The 25,179-nt window shown below is 34.1% G+C and overlaps 2 protein-coding genes across 5 annotated transcripts; both read right to left on the reverse strand.

Annotated features, from left to right (window-relative positions):
• Positions 1-1,174: 1,174 nt before the first annotated feature.
• LOC7479647 (ubiquitin carboxyl-terminal hydrolase 5) lies at positions 1,175-11,650 on the reverse strand. 4 transcript variants are annotated; one of them, XM_052453974.1, is made up of 16 exons: positions 11,270-11,648; positions 10,588-10,836; positions 10,106-10,250; positions 9,393-9,452; positions 9,169-9,264; positions 9,046-9,076; positions 8,657-8,937; positions 7,291-7,431; positions 7,020-7,190; positions 5,864-6,121; positions 5,626-5,774; positions 4,902-5,468; positions 4,450-4,723; positions 3,837-4,056; positions 2,566-2,681; positions 1,175-1,436 (listed from the first exon to the last, which is right to left on the reverse strand). In XM_052453974.1, exons 1-14 carry the CDS (start codon positions 11,413-11,415, stop codon positions 3,877-3,879), a joined length of 2,748 nt encoding a protein of 915 aa, XP_052309934.1. In that variant the 5' UTR covers positions 11,416-11,648; the 3' UTR covers positions 1,175-1,436; positions 2,566-2,681; positions 3,837-3,876. The 4 variants fall into 4 exon arrangements, with proteins under 4 accessions (XP_052309934.1, XP_052309932.1, XP_052309933.1 ...); XM_052453972.1 differs by having other exon boundaries at positions 8,657-9,076; positions 11,270-11,650; XM_052453973.1 differs by having other exon boundaries at positions 1,175-1,499; positions 8,657-9,076; positions 11,270-11,650.
• Positions 11,651-12,653: 1,003 nt separating this feature from the next.
• Positions 12,654-22,837, reverse strand: LOC18109809 (uncharacterized). The gene is made up of 9 exons (XM_024602985.2): positions 22,580-22,837; positions 21,710-21,927; positions 19,858-20,417; positions 18,536-19,434; positions 15,709-15,749; positions 15,212-15,287; positions 14,918-15,135; positions 13,859-14,418; positions 12,654-13,704 (listed from the first exon to the last, which is right to left on the reverse strand). The coding sequence occupies exons 1-9, from the start codon at positions 22,725-22,727 to the stop codon at positions 12,795-12,797; spliced, it is 3,630 nt and encodes a 1,209-aa protein (XP_024458753.2). The 5' UTR covers positions 22,728-22,837; the 3' UTR covers positions 12,654-12,794.
• Between the last annotated feature and the right edge of the window lie 2,342 nt (positions 22,838-25,179).

Below are 25,179 nucleotides of genomic sequence, written 5' to 3' on the forward strand. Positions count from 1 at the left end.
GCTTCGTGGCTTTGATGTGTTAAAGAAGTTTTAAAAATTATCTTTTCATCGAATATTAGAAATACAACTTACGTATAAGTTCGTAATTCTTTATCGTGAGCAAATCAAAATATTAAATTCTTCTTTTGCCTTTGCAATTTTATCATAAAATAAAATAAAATGAATAAATAAAACATCCATAAAACAAATACAAACACACACCTTCACTTTTACTATATTTTTTCTTTTTTTTATATACACACTACAAATTATAAAAATTCAACAACTAAACAAAAATTACATAAACAATTTAAAAAATTTGATTTCGTTGGTGATTCACCGGTAAAAAATTTATAAAAAAAGAAATTGAGGGAGAAGTTTGGACTTAACAAATCCAAGACGCAGCACATCATCACTACCTTGCACCATTTGGATTTTCACCAAATATCCTCTAAATCACCTTCTCATACTGCAAAACAAGAGGGATAGCTGGCACAGCAGGCCCCGAACGTGTGCTGAGAATATTTTCTCTGCTAAAAAGCACACAGGTGCCACAGAAGCCACACTAGCGATGCTCACAGCTGCAGCCTCGTTGATAAATACCTTGGTCACAGCACTGACAATAGATGCCTCCAAAACAGTGTGTGGGGTCCTTTGCTAATTTGTGTTTCCTTCGCCATTGATAGACAACAATGTTGCATTCAATGGGACAGCTTTGTCACTAATCTTGATAGATTTCACACCAATGAAATACTCGGCCGCAGGCTTGCCTAGGCTGAAAGCTGAAGCTGTGCTTATTGAGTTAAAAAGAGTGGTGTATATGGGTGAGAGGTCAAATTAAGTGTTAGGAAGGAAGTTGTAAGGACTATCACCAAATATTTTGACACCCTTTGAGGGTGCAAGAGATGTTAAGCAGATTGCAAATTTTCTATTGAAGCTAAAAGCAGAAGGAGAAGGAAACGCAACTCCATCCCTTCCAATTCTGATGGGAACCAAGGGTTTCCAAAGTTTCGGCAGAGTCCAACTGAAAATCAGAAACAGAAGCTGACAAGATTAGAATCTTTAGAGTTCTGAGTTCGAGGAGTTCTGATTCAACCAGCCATCTTTGTTTATATCTTAGATTTGGATTATTACTATTAGTAGTTGTAATTTTTTTTAATAGAACTATGATGATAGGTTATAAATAGCCAAGGTATGTTGAACATTAAATAGACAATAAAATATCAAAAATCAAAAACTTTTACAGAGTGTGCGTTTCCATCAAATTCCAACAACACCAGTAGCAAGATCCTGAAAAAAAATCTTGGGGCACAAGAGAATAGGAATCGTGGCACGGACACTTCCCTGCTAGGGTTTGACCTATTTGTCTGCGGCTAGTTCGCAACTCGTGGCAATGCTAGTCACGGTGTTGTCAAGCGTGAGACCGCAAGTGCTGTTGTTGCAGTCTGGTCTGGCCCCTGAGAAGCAATCACCACAACCATGAGCTCTAGCCAATGAGCAAAGGGCTGAGCCCCGAAGTGCTGGACGGTATGTAGAGGACACATAATTTTGGTCACAGTCAACCCATAGGAATTGGTCACCAAGATCAACAACAAGGTTAACGGGGAGCTGAGAGGTGCTTTGTTTAGAGAGCAACTATCCTTTGTAACTGGAACAACTAGAGCCTTGTGTACTTACTAGAGAATAATCATTCTCATTCAATAACCCTAATTTTTCTTCTTTTTTTAATTCTCTATTTATTTTCATAAAAATAATAATATAAAAGGCTTGTAAACTTCAAATTTCAAAATATCTGAACATACAAAAAGGAGAGAAAAATGGCTCTCGTCTCCAGGATTCAAACCCATAATCTCATGCCTTTTTCTTGCCCGAGTATAATAATAATTACTTTTAAAAATAATTTTTACTTAAAAATATTTTAAATTAATATTTTTTTTATTTTTAAAATTTAATTTTTTACATCAACACATTAAAACAATTAAAAATATATATAAAAAATCATTTAAAACAAAAAAAAAATTCAATTTTTTTTTAAAACACATTTCAAAATCGTTCCACAGGCTCCTAAGTTATAATACTTTAATTGTTATTAAATGATTAAAAAATATATATTAAGGTTTTTTATTAAACTATGGGTGAGTGTGTTTAATTTTGGATATAATCGAGCTATTAAAATATTTTGGCGGACCACCAATCTCAAAATAAATAATTTTAAAAAAAAACAACCAATTTTGGATGTATATGTGATTTTTTGCATCATTGAGAGACACTAAGCCACTCAAAATAACCTTGTGGATGATGAATGAATGCAGGCTAACTTGTTACACAAAACTGCCTTTCAGAAACAAGACAATTTTAGCGACAATAGCAGAATTATAGCAGCTAAATCAGACATCCTCAGAATAAAAGAGAATGTGCCTGTTCTTTTCCCTCACAGTGACAAAGGGTGTGTGTGCTAATTGTTTTATACAGAAAAATCGAGTTGTCCTAGACTTGCCTATTTCTTCCATCATTTAATTAGTCTACAAAATTGAAGTCCAGAAAGCTTCATGATATACAGAACTATCAATCGTTGGGTGCCCTTACCTTCAGAACTGGCAAGGACATCTCCCCATGTTTTATAGAGTTAGCTTTGCCACTTGATGCACCTCAATGGCTTTTATGACCAGTATTTGTGTTAACACAGAATAAAGCCTAGGAATCTGCAACGCACAACATCATCAGATAAATTTCATATAAAATCAAAACAACATTGATTATTAACACAAAATCCATTGTTAAGGAGAAGAATGTTGGTAAGAAATACAATACATGGTGAGTATGAAGCAGTGGACATGGGAATTCAAGTAAAAACAACTTAGTAGTGGATCCACTCAAATGATCCCAGAAAAAGAATTTCATAATCCATAACGATTCTGCTTATTGGACTGGGAATGGTCCAACATGTATAGAGATGGCCAAAATCTCAAGTTCTAGACTTTTATGATGAGAATCCCATTAATTTTGGGTGCCTTTTGAATAATAAAAAATTATTTATGACGGACAGGCTAGCTACTTTATGATCAGAAAATGGTAGACCTGGTTTTATGTCTCCTTGAGGGCTGAAATAAAGGATAGTTTACCTAGCATGCTATAGTTTTATACCAATTGCCCCTGATATGGCAACTTCACATTGTGTTGTTTTGGTAAAAGCCTAAGTGACTTATTTTTACCCCTAAGAATTCTTTAAAACCTAGAAAATGTCATGGATTAAAAATTTAGTAAATGCCATCTCATTACTTCTACTTCTATTTTTCCCCTCTTGCTCCTCTTCTCTTGTTTTTTTTAGTTGAAAAATCAAATAAGGTATTTCATCCCTGGCTATGTACTTCTATAATTAGAATCACACTTCAGCGGTAATGCGTGAAAAGGAAGCCCGAAAAAATCAGCCAGTGCCATCTCAGAAATCTGGTGTTATTACTAGAAACCAAGACATTTCTTCTACTTCTTACCCCTCTGAGGCAAAAGTAAGTTCAGTCCCACCGAAAGCAAAATCTTACTGTGAGTGGGTTCGCTGGGTTAAGGGTGGGGGTAATTAGCCAATAAAATGAATTTGGTTCCCTATGTCAGCTTCCTTTCCGACAAGCAAAGCACTCTTTCAATACGAGGATCGTCCTTAATCAATTTCACCCAAACATTAGATGCTATTGCTCACTTTCATAATCACACTTAGCAATGATTAAATATTTTTCCAAAGTGAGATACCATTTAAGAACTTCAAAAAAGTTTGGAATGTCTATCTATAAGTAGAGGAATTCAATTACAAAAGGCTTGCTTTAAGTTGTATTTTGCACCCAAAGAGCACCTGAACCACATACCTTACTTATTTGGCAAGAAGGCATGACCACAAAAGTAAGTTCACTTCTGGGATGAACCATTGTTATGACCAGAACCAGACTTTCCTCCATTGCTAATGGCATCACTTGTCTTCACCCGTCGATAAAAGAGAACATATGCAGCAGCTGATTTCACATCTTCTTCATTTATAGGTGATATGTGGGTGTCATCAAAGTTGTACCACCTGTTCTCGTCCAGAAGCTGCACAATACAGGTATAAATAAAAATAAAGAGATTAAAAAAGAAGAAAAGGAATGCATGCTGAATCCTAAAAGTTTAAGAAATGAACCAATCACTGGAAAGCCCATGGCCCCACGATTAGATCTAGAAGCAGAAACTGGATAAACAGAAATGTTCTGTCAGCTTAGCTCCTAAATCTACTAATCACAACACATAAAGACTTGAACAGACTACCTTATCAAACACATGAATGAGCTGTAGAAAGGTCTTAATGCCCAAACATTTTATCTAACTTCAAATTAATTAGCACCACTATTGAACCTTTCTTTGGAAACTGTCAATACTAGCCAATAATATGAGCTGCACACCAATCTTCTAAATCATACACCTATTATCAGTTCCTTCCATGCTCACCTTGATATGTGCAGTGTAGTGCCCACTTCCCATGCCACCATAATGGTTGGTCAATGCATAAAGTTCATAGAGTTGACGTTGAGTGTTGTTCTTGTTGGCTATGTACTTTGTCAAGTCAAAGTCATGAATAGGAAAGTTGACAAAAGTTTCTAGTTTATGCTTCATTGATCTGCTAAACGAAAACCTTTTCAAATGGATGACTAACACTTCTGGAAGCCTCCATAAGTCAAGCTTTTTACTTGCTTGCCGTCGCTCCTTACATTTTGGGCAGTACCTGCATCAGATATATTCACACTAATTTTTTAGTGCAATGCCTTTACCTTCAACATGTGAACAATACATAATTCTATGACATGCAAATGCACAAGGAAAATGCCAACTAATGATATTCCATTAAGGATTGGTCTACATTCAAATAAAAAATTGCATGTGGGGGAATAATAGACACTAACCACATATCTTCAGGCACCAAAGGCTCTTCACGCAGAAAAGCTTCTAGACAGGTGTACAAGGAGAGAGGTTCAGTACGAGCCTTCTTATTCACGGGTCCATACTTGAACACTTCAGGCAAGTTTTCCAAGTAATGAGTATCATACTTTTCTAAGAGCTCCCGTGACCAATCAACATATACAAGTACTGATGTTGATGTTGAGGATAATTTAATTGCCTTGTCTTCTCCCACAGAAAGATCAACACATGCATTACTTTCCTCAACCAACTGGAGAGGTAGTTTGAACAATGTTACTGCATTACCATCCTTGTTCACTGAATCTGACATAGAATTACTACACGCTTCACCAGAACTGCTGTCACGGCGCTTTTCTGATGCCGCCAAAGACAGGAAAGGCTCAGAAGTATCAGCTTGTCTCAAACTTTCAGATCTTAACAAAGGCGAGAGCATTGTGTTAACTACTGTCTGTATGTCACCTCTTGTAATTACTTCATCACGCGAGATCAGAGAGACAAGAGGTGTTCCAAAGGGTTTCCAATGTTGAGCAGCCTGTGTAGCACCCATTTCCCTGTCATTCAATTAATAATTAAGAGATCCAAACAGATGCATACACAAGCAAGTACAAACAGATAGAAATATAAAGCAACTTAATGCACAGCGCCTTCCAGACAAACAAAGGCAACAATTGGTGTAGGGTATGAATATACAGATCAGATAATACATACTGTTCTTGGCGGCGATGAATCAACCTAATCAGAAGTGTTTTCTTCAGAGACTTTGGTATCTTGTAGGCAACAAGGTGGTCATCATCTTTGATCATGGAAAGGGATATTAAGGGGTCTTCTAAAAATCTTTGAAACAAATGGTTCCGTACCTGTGAACAATATGTTCCAATAAGTCAAGCCAAGGAATTGCACATCCATAATTTTATGAACGTGAGTAACAACAGTCAATGCTATTAACCTCAGCAAGTTTAAGGTCTTCATTATTCTTCAAGGAACAAGCACTGCTAAGCGCATTGATCAAGTCCCTGCATCGCCCCTGCTTTGGAACAGTCACAGTGCAAGAAAATGGCAGGGCACTTCCATCACAAGTAAAAATCGTAACAGTCATAGAACGTGTAGTGGTGGATTGAAGTGGCAAAGAGAGGTACATAAAGGGATCGAATGTAACAGAGATTTTATGGCACTCAGGGCAAACCAAAGTCGACTTGTACTGGCCCTGTGAATAGTGAAACAGTCAACAGTACAATTTAGCATGAATTTAGAACAGCAAAAACAGTGGAATGAGGGCAATTAATTGGTGTATGTGTCCACATGGAAGCATAACAATTAGCACATCTTTAGTATGAAGCAAGAATACCAAGCTTCACATCAAAGAATTCCTTGAAAAATTTGTATAGGTTGAATTTTGTGGATTTTGGAACGACACTAAATTCAATCACTCACCTGCACCAGTACATCCTCATATGACCCTGTCTTGACCTGCCCTCAATGATTGGCATATTTATCTTAATATTTTTTACTCTTCCTACAAATTGCAATCACCTCTTATTTAACCATTTCAAGCATTTTCCAACATTCATCTTAATATTCCTGCTGTATATTTTATTAAAAATTGCATCTTCACCACGAAGCATGGATTACCACATCATGAATCTAGCGCAGGCCTAATCACAATTATATAGAATGTACCCTTCAACAAACTAGGGATCTATACTTGCATGATACCCAGCAATGTTTCTTAATTTCACCACCCTGGGTGCCAGAAATGGTCACATTGAGGCGCCTTTACTCAAATCAAACTAACACCTCCATTCATGTTGCTAGGATTATGATACATGAACTCTATTTTAGTCCTGCTTGGATGAAACCTTGTACTCTAAAATGCTTTTCCATAACTCTAAATCTCTTGTTTTCCCCAACTTTGGTTTCATGGTTATCAAAACTATTTCATAAGAAAAAAACCATGCACAATTATTTGGTGTGCCTGTGCGTGTGTGCATCATTTAGCTGCACACTATCAAATACCATCCTATATATGTCCGGTCAGTTCATCCAAGACCAAAAAAACCAAGGATTTGATGTAAGCAAGTTTGAGTAATCATTATAATATGCACCTGGCAAACATCAACAATTATAGAATCATTACGAGCAATATGATTTGCCCAATACTCATCAGCAACTTCTTCATCTGGACGACCATCAGCATCTTTAGACTTTTTATAAGGCTTGTGTTTAACACGATTCAGATCTTCATGGAGACCATCTAAAAGAAATGCTAAAAGCTCCTGCAATGATACCAACCATTTAGCTTACACAAACTGTGCATAATCCATAGAAAATGCAACAACACAGACCATTAGTGAAAAGTTCATTGCACTTGAGAACCTGAGAATCATGCTGATTGTAGCCACTAAATTGAGGTGCAAATCGAGCCAACTTCATTTTAAATTGTCGAGGAGCAATTGCTGTTCGTCCAGGTGCCCACAGCCTTCGAAGTAACTCACCAAATGCTAGAGCGAGCTCACCCTACAAAACAGCTGACTCAATTCAATAGAGTATTAACAGAATAGTTCAACAATGACTTGCAATACTTAAATAGCTGAATAAAACTTCCATCAATAAAAAATCACTCCTAATATAATCCATCCATTAAAAATAATTTCCATTCAATCATTCTTAGTGATAGATGAGCTTTGCATCTCACTGTTTGACCTAGAGGTCTATTGATTGGCTGGAACTCATTTCCAAGGTAAGCTACATAGGTATCCAACAGCCATATCAATGTAGCCAAAAAATAAAAAACACAACAACGAGGGGGTTTGGGGGGGAGAATCTTTCCTTACAGTTTTTAAAATCGGCCTTCTATTTTATCATTGATGAGAAATATCTTCAGTAAGCAAGCAATGTGTACAGGAAACTCAAACATGGACTCAAAAACATCAAAATTACGTAATTAAAAAAATTGCTCAAGCGCCAAGTTCTGGCTGGACAAAGAACTTAAAAAATCCATTCACTCAAATTTTGTGTCCCTGATGCCATTATTTTTATCATTTCTATGACCTTATTTTTACCGCAGTCTCAAAAAATTAGTAACAAAGCATGTTTCCATGCTACAAACATTATTATACAGAAGGTAGAAAACAGCAATGTGTGGGATGCAGAGATTTCCCAGGAAGTCCACAGATACATCTGTAAGCCTTCAAATATATGCTTGTACATTGCAGTACACAAATTTTGAGTGAAAACATATGCCGTCCCTTTATTAATTTAAACAATAGTTCATATGCCTATAAACATTTTAGGTCGCTGAGCCCACCAAGTTTGAAAGGGGCTCAAATTAGTTAAGAAGCTCTACTTGTGAATGATACAAATGAAAGGTTTTATCTATTTTATACCTGACATAAAGTAAGTACCAAACTACCAATCACTGCCATCTGATCTAAACAACTCAAGAAAAAAAAAATAAGCATGAACACAACCTATGAAAGAAACAACAGACTGTACTTCCAAAAAAAGACGGTTATATTAATCAAAAAACAAATTGCCCCTCAATCAACATCTGAACTCATGCATGGCATAAAAGAAAACTGTGCTATTTATCAACAAGACACTAGATGATATCTAACAAACTCAAAACTAAGAAATTTTTGCTATCCAGTGGTACCTTTTCACTCAGAATTTTAAGTATTTCAAAATCATGCTTGGAAGAAAATAAGCATGATTTATACTGTTCATCAATTATCAAACTTACCACCATACCGAGTGGGTTTTGCCAATTTATCTCTTGATGATAATCCTCCCGAAAATATTTGGCGAACTCTGATGTGTGAACAAGACATTGTATTGCACTATTCATAAAGCATGTGTTCCCTAGGTTCTGCAACCCAATCAAGCCACCAGAAGACCCCCTTGTAGTAACAGTACTGATCCCATATGTGTTATCCAACTCCCTACCTTGAGATGTCAGATTCAGACTTTGTGATAGCTCTGTGCTGCCGCCTCTAGAAGCACCCCTGCTTGCAGATAAACCTCCTGCAATGGATAAGCTTGACTTAGAAGGCTCTAAAAGAAATGAACTAGCTTCCTTCACAGTAGATCCATTGCCCTGGGCAGATCTTATAAAACGACTCAATGCAGTACCATTGGCATTGTTATGAACCTCCACCAGAATCTGTATATGGTTAGAGAACAAAAGAAAAGTCAAATGTTAAAATAAGAAAGTAACAAGTAGTTTACACTATGGCACAGTACAAGAAGACTTACATCCTGATCCATCTGTAAGTTGGCGTCGTCAAGTGTTCTATCCATGTCATTCATCAAAGCATGTTTACGTTGGCCATAGTAATCCCAAATGCATACCTGTAAGAAAGAATACTAATTGATAAGAAATTGAATACGAGGAATAATTCAACATATCTTCACAAGAAACTTACCATCTATATTTCAAAATATAAAAATAAATATCTGGGGTATTTTCAAGCCTTTACCTGCTCTAAGTTCAGATCAAAAAGCTCACAAGCTCTTTTGTGAAGCTCTCCTATTGTCTCCTGTGAAAATGATTCAGTTTTTGATAAGCAATCACAAGATATACATGGGGAACATTTCATAAGATGAAAACTTACAATTGAGACTTTAAACTATTACCACTCAAATTGTAGTATTCAAATTCCAAACGCCATTTAGAACCGATACATTGGCTCTAATTATTTATTAGTTGTGATAATCCAATGTTGAAACTGCATTTATTTGGCGAACAAGGTATGCAATTTCAAATTTATGTCTATTTCGCTGCAACAATTCCAACATAGTAGTTATAGAGGTGGTCAGGGTAATGAATTTGATGAAGAAATGACAATTTTGTGGTGGATTTAGGGTAACAGTTGTAGGGGGTGATGATGTGATACTCACGATGAGATGGGGCAACATTGTTGTGATGGTGTAAACATAATGTCAAGTGTTAACATTTTTAGCAATTTCCTTTTATTTACTAGTTTTTTTTAAGTGTTCTCGAGAATTAGTTTATTTCCAGAAACACACCCAATACTGATTTCAGAAACATTCTCAAAGTTACTCAAAAGATCAAGTGTTGAAATTTTGGATAGTCTATGCTAATTGAGTCGTCAAACATGTCCTTAAGTCAAGTTACAACAAAATGAGTAGCTCGATAAAGTAGTAAATCATGAAAGATTTCAATTCATACCTTCTTGCTAATTCTTATTGTACTCTGATCACCCTTCGGCATAACAAATAGCCGAAGACGGAGAGGATACACCTCTACAGCATACTCTGTCTGAGAAAGACCTGAACTGATTACTTTCCGAGCCAATGCTGGACCACCTCCATACCTATACCCAACAGCGCCAACATATTATAACAGCATTTCCCCCATTTTAGTTTTTCCTCCAAACAACAGTGGCCCATTGAAAGATGCAATTTAGCAATCTTTTATTGCTTGTGATGATGGGAAGGCAATAAAAAAAACTCCTACCTATGTTCTCTATTCATGTTGGCAGTAGCTATTTAATATGGGTATTGATCATAAAAATCCTAGCAAACATTAAGATTATAACCACTGATCCTGGTGTAAATAATGGAATTCAAAAATGCAAAGACTGAAAACAAAATAGAACAAGAGAGTAATGTCATGTTTTTTGTTCTTCCACAATTTCATACACAACTCACCACGAATACAACTGGTTCCAAACTTCTTGTGGAAGCAATATATAATCTCGGCCTTCTAATAAAGTATCATGAATCTCAAAGCCAACATTTGACTCCTCAGAATTTGCGTCATGTATCAAGTCAGAATTATCAATACTAGCAGGCCTTCTTGAAGAACTAACCGCGTCACAATTCTCTAACATAGATGACCCATCATTAGTAACATTCGTTTGTTCTTGGTTCACATAATCAATCCAATGTTGCCACCATCTATTATAACCAACAAAAAGGTATATCAGCAACCTTATTAATAAAAAATTACCAGCGGAAACTCAATTCAAAAAACACCTTCCATTCTCTACCACACACACAATGAACAACATTACTAAGTAAATTCCTAAGTTCTCACTTGTCACCTAAACAATAAAAGTCTCTTACTTCTAAAAAAAGACTTGAAACATACATTTTTAAGAAATTTCAGATAGCTAAAGACCTATTTTTATAGTAGAAAACAACAAAGTAAAACAAGCCCACTTTGCACTTCTAACATTAAAAACTTCTTAACACTACAAGAATCCAAACATCAGGAGAGAAAAAGACTTGAATTTAACTCTTTAAATCAAAACTTTGATATTTTTTAATTCACAAACTTCATAACACTAAGAACCCACACAGAGAAGAAAAATAAAGAAATTAATGTTACCGTTGAGTGATTAAATAAAAGCTATCGCCTTCTTTACTATTATTTTCTGAAGTAATTGCAATGTCTCTAATCAAAACCCTCTCTTCTTCTGGTGTCCGCTGTGGCCCGCCGCAACTATTGTTGCACTCCACCGTCAACTCCTTCATCAGAGAAGAAGAGAAATGATTCCTTTCTTCGATCTACTGATTTGTGAAATTTTCTCTTTCGTTTTTGGTTTCCCTGGTTTTTGTTTTTGTTTTCTCGGTAACCAAACAGAGAGCGAGAAAAATATCAAGGGGTTTTAATGTAATGTCATTTTGAAGTTTGTTAGAAAACTTGTAAATGGGTTGATTTTTCTTCTAAATGGGTCGGTTTTAACTTCGATGGTTAAGGAGGGTTATTTCACCCCATCCAATAGATACTCTTTTCCAACCTATCTGAAAAAAAAAAAACAGACACACACACATGAAGTGTGACTTTTAAAATTAATATATCAAAATAATTTAAAATATATAAAAAAAATATTAATTTTTAATAAAAAAAATTAAAATTTTAAATAATACAGTGCAATTCTCAAACATTCTCAGAATAGTGTTTGATACATCATTCTCTAACTCCATCAGAAATTAGATTATAAAAAATCTGAAAACTTATTTTTATTAAAATAATATTTTAAAAACAAAATTAATATTTACACCATTAGAATTAATTAAATTAAATCAATCAATTTTCACTAAGTTAATAATTTATTCGGATTAACTAAAATTTTCTTCAAAGTTAAGTTTAAATCCTACATTTACATTTTTTTACCAAATCTTCAAATTGAATTAGATTTAACAACAATAATAATTCGTAAAACAAAAAATTAATAATAAAATGGTTGGCTGTAGATGCTTGGAATTTAACTGAGGTGGTAGGTACATTCGTTCCTTATTATTACCTCGATTTTGAATCTTAAAAAACAATATTAAAAAAACACATTAAGATTAAAAAAAAAATTAAAGTATAAAACCAAAGAAAAGGAAGATTTGCTTACAGAGTTTCCAAAATTAGATGGTTTCTCTAAATGAGCCATTATGGTTTAATGAAAGTTGGATAAAAAGCCCAATAGGGTATTATCACCGGGCCCAAATAAATTCCCTAACCAGCCTAGCCCAGTTTCCATAGCCTATTGACCCAAATGCTGTATATTTTTTTCAGAATGAAAACGAAAAAAAAAAATAGAACACGCAGTCAATTTTTTTACCTTTTCTCCGTGTAAAATATGTTTTTTAAAATAAATAAAAAATATTATATTGATATTCAAACATTACTCCAAATATACTAAAATTTGTTCGGCTTAACAAGGCAATTTAGATTAAAAAAATTTTAAAAAATAAAATTTAATCTGATCAAATTCACATAACTCGATAAATTAATCTATTTTATAATTCAATCAAAGATACTGTAGTTGCAACTTAATTCATGGAAGAATGTCTTCACAGAAACTGGGTGAAGGCAAACGAGGTATGATGTTGTACAGTACAATTACAATGAAATAATATCATCAAACCTTTTCAGTTGTACCAAGTTCTACCTCTCCATTCCCTGCAGCACCATCTTCAGATGCTTTAAAATCTGCTTCCATGTCTTCTTCCAAGGGTTTGTAATTGTAAAACCAGGCACAAATTACAAAATACACAAAATTTACAACTTGGATGCCTGTTACAAGCCAATAATAATAGTCCAGCTTTCCTCTATTAAGGTTCCTGTCAGGTAACCAATTGTTCTTGTGGCCTGTGTACTTATGAACTAATGACACCATAAATGTGCCCAAGTAATTTCCCATAGAATTTGCTATCCAAAATAACCCTAAAGCAATGCTTCTCATGCTTTCTGGGGATTGATCATAGAGAAATTCCAACTGTCCAACAGTCATGAAGATTTCTGATATTCCATGAAGGGAAAGCTGAGGAACTAGCCAGAATACACTTATAGGAACAGTGGCTTTAGGGTTATCCAATAAGTTATGATGCTCTGCCACCGTTCTTCTCTTTTTCTCAACCAATGCAGAAACAATTGACGTGAGAATGTTGAAGATTAGGCCTATGCCCATTCTTTGTAGGTATGTGATGCCTGCAGGGGTTCCTGTGAATCTACGCACAAAGGGCACGAAGAGGCGTTCGTAGAGAACGAGCCCTGTCATCCCGGTCAGGATACCAAAGACGGACATGCTAGCTGGTGGAATTTGGAAAGAATTTGACAGATGACGTTTCATAGTCCAAGCCTGTTGAGTATTGAAGCTGCCACTATGTGAATTAGCTGTGACAAGTAGAATCCCTGCTGCCCAAACTGGAAGCAATCTGAGAAAGGATTTTAGCTCCTCTACTCGATGCACGGTTGCTATCTTCCATGGATTTGGTGGGTTGGAATCTGTTGCTTCACCATCCTTCATTACTGCTGCTTTATCAAGCCACCTGAAAAACGAGAAGGCCAGTTCAGAAATTCTTCAACAGCAAATTTAAGGTCAATGACCACATGGTACTGGCCTAGGTCGTGTTCCCATATTGTTCAGCATTCTAAAGATATTTTGAAAACATATAGCAACATCAGGAGCTTAACACAACTTACTTGAACTGAGGGGTGTGTAAAAGCCTTCCATGTACAGATATAGCAGCATCAAGTTCTTTGTTTTGGTACAAGAGACTTGAATCTTCTGGAGCCACAGCTTTTCTCTTCCTTATAGCCGAAACAATCACTTGAGTTACTCTGACCAATGGGCTTCCTCCTGGTTTCACCTTCGTATAAAGCGGAGAACCAGCTAGAAAGACAATGAAAGCTATACCCATGGCGATAGTAGGTATTCCAAGACCCCACCCCCAACTCACATTATCTTGTATGTAGACCACAACACTCACTGCTGTTAGTCTTGCTAATCCCAAGCTAAAATAGTACCAATTGAAAAAGTTCCAGCTTCGAGATTCGACGCTTGATTTGCTCATATCCAATTGGTCTGCGGCATAGGTCATAACACAAGGCCTAGTTCCACCCAAGCCAATAGCTAAGAGGAGTAGAGACAAGTAGAGGGTGCTTAGTTGGAAATTCGAAGCCTCTTTGCAGTCCACAAGCGTTGGACAAGGTGGAGGATGTAGTGATTTCAGTAGTGCTGTTGTGGTGAAGCTAATTAATCCCTGTGGTAATAATTACAGATGTGAATCTATTGGTGATACAGCGGAAATGGCATGCACGGAAATGTATTGTAGTTTCGAATTAAGCATTTCTGGGCCAAATTAATTCTTCGGCTTTCTGAACTAACTAGTTTGGATCGACCAATGAGCTTCGTGTCAGTTTGGGAACACAGTACAACCTGCATCAGAAGCTTACTGCATTCCCAAACTGTCTCCTCGTGCATGTAAAAGCCTTCTCTAGCCCATATCGGACTAGTGCATTCATGAGAAATTCTTCTCTCGCAATCTATTCTTAAATTTGAATCCAAAATGATAACATGGAAAACAAACGCGCGCATTCGAGAAAGATTGATTTGACGACTACATTGAAAGCCCAAGAGACCTTATTAACAGCTGCATCAAGATTCTACGTACTTTCATGTATGGATCTTCAGTTAATTAAAAACTTAGTGCTACAACATTAAACAAAAATATATGCAGAGAGAGTAAAGAGAATAAGAACCAGTTCAAAGATAATGGAACCAACGATAATGGCCCAAAATCGGCCAGCAAATGAGTCAGCAATCAAAGCACCGATCAAAGGTGTTAAGCTAGCGGTTCCATCGAAGTTTGAGACAATGTTAGAGGCCCTTACAAGAGGCAAGTTCAGCTGCTGAGTAAGGTATGTTATCATGTTGGCATGGAAACCAATGGTAGAGAATCTGTCAAATATTTCAGTGGCTGCAAAAACATGGAGGTTAAATAACAGACATTTCAGCTCTTGGCCGCCCAACTTAATAAAGCAAAACAAACTTACCAAGGATGAATGGAGTTGCTTTAATGCCTCCAAGTTTCTTTCTCTTATCATCTTCCTTGATCTTCACCTCCTCCTGCTTCTCTTCATGAGATTTCTTATTGTCCTGAGATTCCATTCTTGGTCCAATTCCCAATGTCAGGAAACCAACCAGGTGAATGGATATGGGGGCAGGCTACTGTACTGGAAGCTAAAAGGGCTACTTATAGGAGAGTTAAGACCCGTATATATTATTGACGTCAACGTCTTCACCTCTTATATCTACGGCATGTATGTCTATTAATCACATGCTTATTGACGAAAACTTCCTCAGATTATCATGATGAGCATCTTACAATAAAATAAAATAAAATAGATTATTGATATATTATATCGTATAGATCAAACCTGGGATAAAATAAATCTACTTGTGAATCTATAAGTTGTGTGAGTGTTATTCTATGTACACTAGGAAAAGAATATTTGGAAAAAATAAAAAAAAAATCCCTACTGAGCCCTACATGCATTTTGATACTCTCGTTCCCTACACTTGTGGATCTGTGTATTCCTATTGAAAATTTACAGAAGAAGATGAACCTGAGGAAGGTGCATGTAGGGGTGGTTTATATTGCCAACAACTGTATATATACAAGCCAGGTTTTACCTACCAGCTTGCAACAACAAAAACCTGATTTATCAAAGAAAACAAATCCCCAACGGGATTTATAAAATACGTAAATGCAAAATAGACAGGGAAAGGTATCGATGAGAATCGGCTGCAACAATTGAACAGCCATGGGAACAAAAAATAAATGGCATTGCTGACTAGACTTTGCTAGCTAGTAATGACTGTTTTTAGTTCACGCAGGACAAAAGAAAGAAGCTTACAAGTCATAAGTCACACACCGTAGTCGCACCAACTATTCTTGTTACAGTGTTTTTTTTGTATTGTAGCGTATGCAGAATATTTTTTAAAAATATTTTTTTTTATTTATCTATAAATACATTAAAATAATTATTTGAATAAGATCTAATAATTCATAAGTCACACACCATATTTGACCATGTAGTACTCTCTCTCTTATGTGTGTTTAGGCTATGTTTGTTTCTTGAAAAGTGATTTCTGAAAAATTATTTTTCAAATTTTCATGTGTTTGTTTGTCATTAGAAAAATTGATCAACGAAAAACACTTTTCAGTCAAAGAAAAATTTGGCTTGGTTTTCAGGAAAGTGTTTTCCTTTTATTTTGGATAGAAAACACTTTCCGGAAGTTGTGAAAAATTTAGAAATGTCATATTATTTGATGATTATATCAAATTTGATCCTCAAACTTTTGATTGCTATATATATTTTGTTTTTAATATTTGTTTTTCAATTTTATCTCTTAGAATTTAATTTTTATATTAATTTTGGTCCTCATTTTTATAATTTTTATTTGCTTTTCCCTTATCATTTTTTAATTGAAATTTTTTATCTATCAAATTTGGTCCTCATTCTTTTGATTGTTACTTATTTTATTTGAAATAATTTATAAAATGTTAATTATTATTATTTTAATTTCTTCATCTTTCAATTTTTTTATTTTTAAGATTTGATCTCTATTATTTTGATTATTATTTATTTTATTTGAGATAATTTATGAAATTATATTTTTTTCAATTTCATTCTCATTCAACTTTTTAATTTGTAAGATTTGTTCCTCGTTATTTTAATAAACTTGAAAAAAATAAACATTAATAAGTTATTTTCTAGCCTATTTTCCATGACATAACGAAACACTGGAAAGTGTTTTCCAACTTATTTTTCATTACACTACCAAACATCGAAAAATAATTTATTTTTCCATAATTCACTTTCCAAAATGAAACTACTTTCTAGCAAACAAACGGGGCCTTAATGTAAATAGCACCCGAATCCGTTGAGGTCATTTTACTAACTAGTTAGTAGAGTAGTTAGTAGTTATTAGATTAAATTACTAAAACAATTTGAGATTAAAGTGAAAATAATTTAAAATTTTCTTAAAGAAATAAAAGTTAAAATATTTTTTTTTTTTTATTTTTTTTATTTACAAAATATTGACCTAACTAGATTTGGATCAGGTCTAACTAAGTCAATGACTTACCTAGTTTAACTAGGAATTCAAAGTCAATTTATGGGTTTCAACTAGCCTATCAAAATAGATCGGGTTTAATAATTATTTTATTAGATTACAAAGTTTATCAACCACAACACGAGGTTAGAAAAGCAACAATATAAAGAATAAAAAGGTCTACAATTTAGAAACTCCTCTGTCTTTTTTTTCGCATAAAAAAATCATCTCAACCCAAAAACTTAAATTATTATGTTAGGCTCCAAGATATAATTCATATTATTATTCTCTAATACACGCCTTCCAGTGAAATATTTTTAGAATTGAAAATTAAATAATATATAAAATTCAAACTCGTGATCGTTTGGTCATATTTTATTAGAAAGATGATCATACTCTAATATTTATTAGAAAGATGTGATTGAGAGAAACTCGATATCTTCTGCTTTAGGAGTTTCCACGTTAGTTTACAAAATTGCACTTTCTAAATTCAATAAAATTGTTTTGTTCCTTATTTTGCACAGCTATTGAACGGGACATTATTGTCGGGGCATCCAAGGAGATCGCAGACAACTATCCTAGTGGAGAAACAGGTTGAGAAGTACAGAATTTCATAGCACCATGATAGCTTAATCGTTCTAGAAACAATTGGTGATGAATAGAATTCGTATTTCGTAAAGCACAAACCCAGAATTGCAAAACAATTAAGCCATCAGATATATCATGCCATTCTTTTTACTAACTATTGAAACAAAAAGATGTCAAGTAAAAACAGATATGAGCTCAAAGAGGACAAATGGGGATGCCTCCAAGTTCCTGTCTCTTGTTATCTACTCGATCTAATGTCCTCTTGATTCTCTTCATCAGCTTTGTTATTGTCGTGAAACCCCAATCAAATGACCCTACAGGAGCATGATATTTGCCCTACTAGAGTTAAGACTCAAGACCAAGCAGGGAAAATTCTTTGTGTATTTTCATCCTTATTTTTCATAAAATTTATAATTCTGACTTTATTTTAGAAAAAAATAAAAAAAAAACAAGAAAGAAATAAGAAATGTGTATAAAATCTCGGTTTGTCTAAAAAATTAATTTTAATTAGAAGTTTATATTGATAGATGAAACTCATAAACATAATTTATATTATTTTTTAATACGGTTTATTTTAACATTATAATTTAAGCACAGAATTCACATGGCTAGTTTTAATCTCCTAGATAAATTCTATACTATCACATTCCTACGAAGTTCTACCTCTCCATTCCCTTCAGCATAATTCAACCGCTTGTGTTGAATTTCGTCTTCTGCTGGAACATCATCATCTTCTTCCTTGACCTCCTCTAAGGGTTTGTAAGTGTAAAACCAAGCACAAATTACATAATACACAAGATTTATAACTTGGATCCCCGTTACAAGCCAATAATAGTAATCCAATTTTCCCCCATTAAGGTTCCTATCAGGCAACCAATTATTTTTCTGGCCAGTATACTTGTGAACAAGGGACACAACGAGTGTACCTATGTAGTTCCCCATGGAAACTTCTAGACTATTGAGTGCGGCGGCCGTGCTTCTCATGGTTTCTGGTGATTGGTCATAGAGGAATTCCATGTGCCCTACAGACATGAAAACGTCTGCTATTCCATGGAGAATATATTGAGGAAGTAACCAAAACACACTTATTGGGATAATGGCTTGAGGAGCATCCAATAGGTTGTGAAGAGCAGCGACTTGTTTTCTTTTGACCTCAACTAATGCTGAAACGATAGTTGCAATTATGTTAATAAAGAATCCTACGCCCATTCTTTGCAGGCAAGTGATGCCTGAAGGGTTTCCCGTAAAGCGACGAGCAAAGGGAACGAATAGGCGTTCGTACAAGACAAGTCCTATGAGCATTGTTAGGATGCTGAAGACGGAAAAACTAGCTGGTGGGATTTCAAAGGAGTGCGACAGGTGACGGTCCATAGACCGAGCTTGTTGAATAACAAAGCTATGGAGATGTGAGGAAGCTGTTACAAGTAGGATTCCTGCTGACCAAATGGGCAGCATTCTGACGATGCATTTTAGCTCCTCGATTCGGTGGACAGTGGCAATCCTCCATAGATTTGGTGACTTTGAATCCTTTGCATCTTCATTTGTTACTATTGCAGCTTTGTCAAACCACCTGCCAACACATATGCAACACAATTAATTATTTGGCTCTTAGTCTCCCTCATAGTTAGACCCGGCCTACAGTCTATTCCAGTGAAGGGCTTGGATCATTAAGTTGCCGGGTTAACGTGGTTTATTTTTTTTTATTAAAATAATATTATTATTTTTAAAACAAATCTTTGATTTTGACTCAGCCGGTCAATTAAAATTGTGGATCAACCCATCATATCATCTAAATATGACCAAGTTATTATCAAAACCAGTTCAAATTAAAATCCAGCTAAAAAACCAGCTCTAAGTTAAGATTTGGTAGGTCAATCTATAGACAAGTTTAATAATTACAGTTTCAGTATGCCAAATTAGCCCGAGAATACCACCCGACCATCAAATAGAAAAAAAGTACATTATTTAAGAGGATCCTGTCAGCATTGCTTACTTGAATTGATCGGAGTGTAAAAGCCTTCCGTTGACAGAAATAGCAGCATCAAGCTCTTTATTTTGGTACAACATACCAGGGTCTAGTGGCATCACTTCTTTCCTCTTCTTCGCTGCAGCAACGACGACCTGAGCCAATCTAACCAAAGGGCTGCCTTCTGGTTTTAATTTATTATAAAGTGAAGAACCAAATATAAAGGCTACAATGGATAGAGCCATGCCGATAGCTGGGATTCCGAGACCCCAGCCCCAACCCACGTTGTCTTGAATATAAACTACAACAGTCAAAGCTGTTAATGTCGCCATTCCCATGCAAAAATAGTACCAATTGAAGAAGTTCCAGCTGCGTGACCCAACAGCTGATTTGGTCATGTCGAATTGGTCTGCAGCAAAGGTTACAACACAAGGCTTAATGCCACCAGAGCCTATGGAAGTGAGGATTAACGACATATAAAGGATCCATAGCTGAGAATTTGAGGCTTCTTTGCAGTTCACTTGAGATGGACATGGAGGTGGCCTCAGTGATGGGAGCACTGCTGACACTGTTAGGCTGATCATTCCCTGTGGCCCAAGTATAAAATAAAAAACTTGTCATGTGGAGATTCTTCAATCCATTTTCATGTTAAATTAATATTTAATATTCTGGCAAGTTGATGGTTTTTTTCACTTGACTATAGTTGACTCTAGAAAATAGTTAAGTCCAAATTGACCCACCGTAATATCTTATTTTATACACGAAAAATGATATATAACAATGAGTATAGATTGTTCATAACTACGTACGGTGGTCTGAACAAATTTAATTATTTCACATCTCCCAACATTAGATCACCAATAAGATCACTTTGGTCTAAATGGTACAGGACTTGAACTAATCTCCAGTTGAAGTCCTGGAAGTTGGAGCATTGAGGTTCGAGCATTTTGACTTGTGAGGAATTTATGGGGCCATTATTAAGATACTTGACTTATTAAACCCAACTTGACTTAAAAGATTGAATTGAAGAATCGTCAATCAGAAGTATGCCCCGAACTAGGTTTTAATTCCAAAAGAATATTTATCTCATTAAATATTATGGTTGACTCAATGGGAATCAAATTTAATCAAACTTAATCCAAACTTTATCAGATTAACACCAGAGAATTTTACTCAGTAAACCATAATTTGCCGTGATGACTTTTTAATTTAAGGAGTATTTGAGATTGTGATGTAAGTCATTTTGTAAAATAATTTTTTTCTTAAAAATATTTTAAAATAATATTTTTTTCTAGATTTTGTTTTTAAATTTTGACATCACTGCATCAAAACCATTAGAAATCACTAAAAAAAATTAATTTAGTGTTTTTCTTCAAGCTAAAAGCACTTTTAAAAAATATTAGAGAATAATATAAATTATATATTAACGACTCATCTAATAACTTAAGTTATTAAGTTAAATTGATTCTTTAATATAATATTAGAGTTTTATGATTAAGTCATCACAAATTTAAATATTACCATTCCATTTTAATTAATAAAAATTAAAAGCACAAAACATCTAGAAGCAAAAGTTACGTAGAAACACCATAATAAAAACACCCTTTTCTATATATATAAAGTCCCTTACTAAATCTGACATATATAACTAATACTATTTTTAATTTAAAATCTAAATTATAGGATAATAGATAGAGAATGTGAATATCAGCAATTCAGCATAATATTGATATATTAAAATATTATATTTGAGTATAAAAGTACTTTACATATATGAACACCTCTTTCTTTAGTTTAAAACTTAAGTGGATTCAACAATATGGATGTGTAACTAAATATATCATCGTTGGCTCAAACACAAAGGGTGTGAGGAAGTTACCAATTCGTAAATAATGGAACCACCGATGATGGTCCAATACCGGCCGGCATAGGAATCGGCGATCAAAGCACCGATGAGTGGCGTAAAGCTACCCATCCCACCAAAGTTGGTGAGTGTGTTAGAGGCCTTAACCAGAGGCAAGTTCAGCTGCTGGGTCAGGTATGTTATCATGTTGGCATAGAAACCAGCTGCAGCAAACTTGTCGCATATTTCATTTGCTGTATCAAAATTGGAAGGAGAAAAAAAGAAGAAGAAAGGATTAATGTTATAATAACTCGTCAATACAGTATAAATTTATACAGTACTTGGCTAATTATTTTTCTAAGAATCCCCTTATGTCATGGATTATAATGTATAAAATTCTCATAAATTCTTTAATTTTACTATGAATGATCTATCTACTAACTCGATGGATTAGTTTGTGAAAGTTGATTAGAGAATATTATTTTAATAAATATCACATTTAATTAAATTGCACATTATTTAATATTTAGAACTCAATCAAGTAATTAAATTACATGTGAATCTGGTGAAGAGATTCTGAGTCTCTGAGAAGTTTCCCTAGCTAGTTAGCGACTGATTTTAATATTTTCTCGCTGTAGTTTCTCATTTTTCTATCTGAGAAGTTCAGACAACAGAGAAATATAAATCACAGGACCACCTGAAAACAGTGAGAATCATCTTTAATTAACTATAAATAAATTAAAAACGATTCAGGTCTAGAGATTAAGAGCTGCATTCACAGTTAAACAGAAATCAATTATAAATAAATGTCATGTGGACATGAAATTGTAGTGAAATTCCTTTATAGGGAGTTTGAATTAAGAGAAAAAAATATTTACTCTAATTAGCTCTTGAATGCTAACTCACATAGGATGAATGGCATTGTTTTGATGCCTCCAAGCTTCCTCCTCTTGCTATCTTCTTTCTTCTCCTCCTCCTCCTCCTCCTCTTTCCCTTTCCCATTGCCAACCTTGCTGCTATTACTTTCCAGCTCCATTTCCATTTCGTGTTTCATGTCCAGAGGCCAGGTCCCAATTAATAGCCATATATATAATGGTTCAGTACTGCCAGGGATAGGACGAAGATGAGCGATGGTCAGGCCAGTAATATTAGATTCGGGATCCACAAATGGACCCCTTCTAGCTATCTATGTATGTGATCTGTTATATCTTTTGTCGCATTGCTTCACCTGCCTGTTCGAAAGAGCCATCGTCGACTTCGTTACAAAATATATGTTTGTATATATATAATAAAACATTCTTATCCTTGTATGTGTTATATATAAACATTTCGAAAAAGCCATTGTCATATGTGCACGGAGAAAAGCATGAAAATTAAATTAAATCAACGTTCCATTGGATGTTTAATGTTTTCTTTTATAAAAAAAACTATATATTTTTATCATAGATTGAATTCCTTTTTTATTTTTAAATTGTTGTTGTCAAAAATTTATCTTAATCCAATAATTTAAGTTATTAGATGAGACCCCAACATATAATTTTATAATACATGCATTTACTCGATACAAGATGATATTATTTTATACTTAATTTTTTATTAAAAAAATCATGTTAAAAAACTATTTCAACCCAAAAATAAAACTTTAAGATATAATTTATATAATTTTTTTATAATTATCAGTAAATCATTCTGGAAAAACATTAATTGTTACTTGGGATTCATGAGAATAAATATATATAAAAAAAAGGATGTGGGAATTGTTTTATTTTCATATGTGCTTCTTTTTCATATATGTGAAAAGGAATTTGTTTTATTTCCATAAATTAATTTACAGAAATAAATACCAAAAGAATCTTTAAAAAAAAGTATAAGAAATTAAGAAACGACAATTAACCCGTGAACTCATGTGTGGATACTGGATAGAGTGTCGAGCATTGTCTGATTGGAGATGTGTTCTCTGCATGTTCTCGAAGAACAGACTGATGTAAGCTATACAAGAAGAAAAGTGGTCCATTTATAACAATATTAATTAGGTAATTAAAGATGCTAATTAAATACTAAAAAGGACTACTCGAAACTGTAAAGATTCCTCGGAAGTCTAGAATTAATAGAAATTAAGAGAATGAAAAAAAAAATTATTTAATTTAAAGAAATAAAACAAAGACTACTTGTGTAACTTGTAATTTTTATATTTTATTTTTTAGCGAGTTTCTTTTATTATTGAGCAACTTGTATTTTCACCGATAAAAATAATATTTAGTTATTATGAAACAAGGGAGACATGTTCTCTTATTCTTAGAAAAATAATATTTTTTTATTTTTAAAATTTATTTTTAATGTAAACATATAAATATAATTTAAAAACAGAAAAAAAACAATTTTTTTTTAAGCTATGCTACAGAACATCATGAATTATTAACCGAATCGACAATCTAACGTATGTGAGCAATTTCTGGAATCAACAGTCGACATAGGGCAATGTGAAAAGAAGAAAGTTCGATAGCTGTAATAAATTGAACAAAACAAAAGGATTGATTGGCTGTAATCAATCCTCCCCCACTAAATCCTGAACTGCTAGCAATAATCTCATAATTGTAAGAGGACAAGCACATGAAGATGTGGACCAACACACTGGAAAAGAATGACGTCCCTACTTACGCAAACAAGATCAAAATGATACAAGATTGACTCTGCCGGTGAACATTCATCATGCTACAAACAAATTCTAGAGAAAAAGATGAACACGCCTCTATTGATTGATTGTGAGATCCGTGACATTTAGATCAAGTCCCAGAGTTATTCCCTTTTTTTTTTTTTTAAGGTTAACGTAGCTGTCCGGATCAGCTTGCACGCAATGAGTCACACCCTCTAATCACTCACGGGTCGCGTTGTTATGGCTATCTTTTCTAGATGAGGTTTACAAAGTTTTTTTTAGACAAATAACTGGTTGCATGGAAAAAAGATATTAGCATTTTTAGTATGTTTTATCTTAGGTAATTTATATTGTTTTTGTATTGTTTGTTATGGTCTAATGATACCTATTTCTAGTGGCCTGCTATGGTAGATTTATTACGATAAACAAACCCTGATTTTCTAGATCAAGAACTCAATCTGAGAAGGTGAAATATTCTTAATTATCGTTGAGGGTTTTTTGGATAAAACTAAAAATTTTACTACAGCATCATTCCAAATAATATTTTAGATGAAATTCTTTGTGGATTTTATCCTTATATTAGAAGTGAATTAGTTGTATTATTCACAATAATATTTTGGATATTAATCTCATACAGGTTTTCTATCTTTATATTAAAGTGAGCAGTAAAAATATTATTCCTAATGATATTTTGGATATTAATCCCTTAAAGGTTTTTTTATCCTTATATTAAAAGTGAATAATATTTATTATTTCTTATAATATTTTGGATATTAATCCCCTTTAGGTTTTTTATTATTATATTAAAAGTGAATAATATTTATTATCCCTAATAATATTTTGGATATTTATT

This window comes from Populus trichocarpa, chromosome 6, assembly GCF_000002775.5.
Source record: "Populus trichocarpa isolate Nisqually-1 chromosome 6, P.trichocarpa_v4.1, whole genome shotgun sequence".
NCBI classification, from domain to species: domain Eukaryota; kingdom Viridiplantae; phylum Streptophyta; class Magnoliopsida; order Malpighiales; family Salicaceae; genus Populus; species Populus trichocarpa.

Bases quoted from the DNA above. Each gene is read 5' to 3' on its own strand.
- LOC18109809 (XM_024602985.2), bottom strand. From the start codon at position 22,727: ATGAAACACGAAATGGAAATGGAGCTGGAAAGTAATAGCAGCAAGGTT. The intron at 21,928-22,579 runs GTGAGTTAGCAT...ATTTTGATACAG, and splicing joins AACAATGCCATTCATCCTAT to CAAATGAAATATGCGACAAG. The intron at 15,750-18,535 runs ATGGAGAGGTAG...CAATAGGAATAC, and splicing joins GTTGAATTATGCTGAAGGGA to ACAGATCCACAAGTGTAGGG.
- LOC7479647 (XM_052453972.1), bottom strand. From the start codon at position 11,415: ATGAAGGAGTTGACGGTGGAGTGCAACAATAGTTGCGGCGGGCCACAG. The intron at 9,265-9,392 runs GTAAAGGCTTGA...TCTTTCTTACAG, and splicing joins TTGATCTGAACTTAGAGCAG to GTATGCATTTGGGATTACTA. The intron at 6,122-7,019 runs GTGCATATTATA...CACTATTCACAG, and splicing joins TAATTGTTGATGTTTGCCAG to GGCCAGTACAAGTCGACTTT.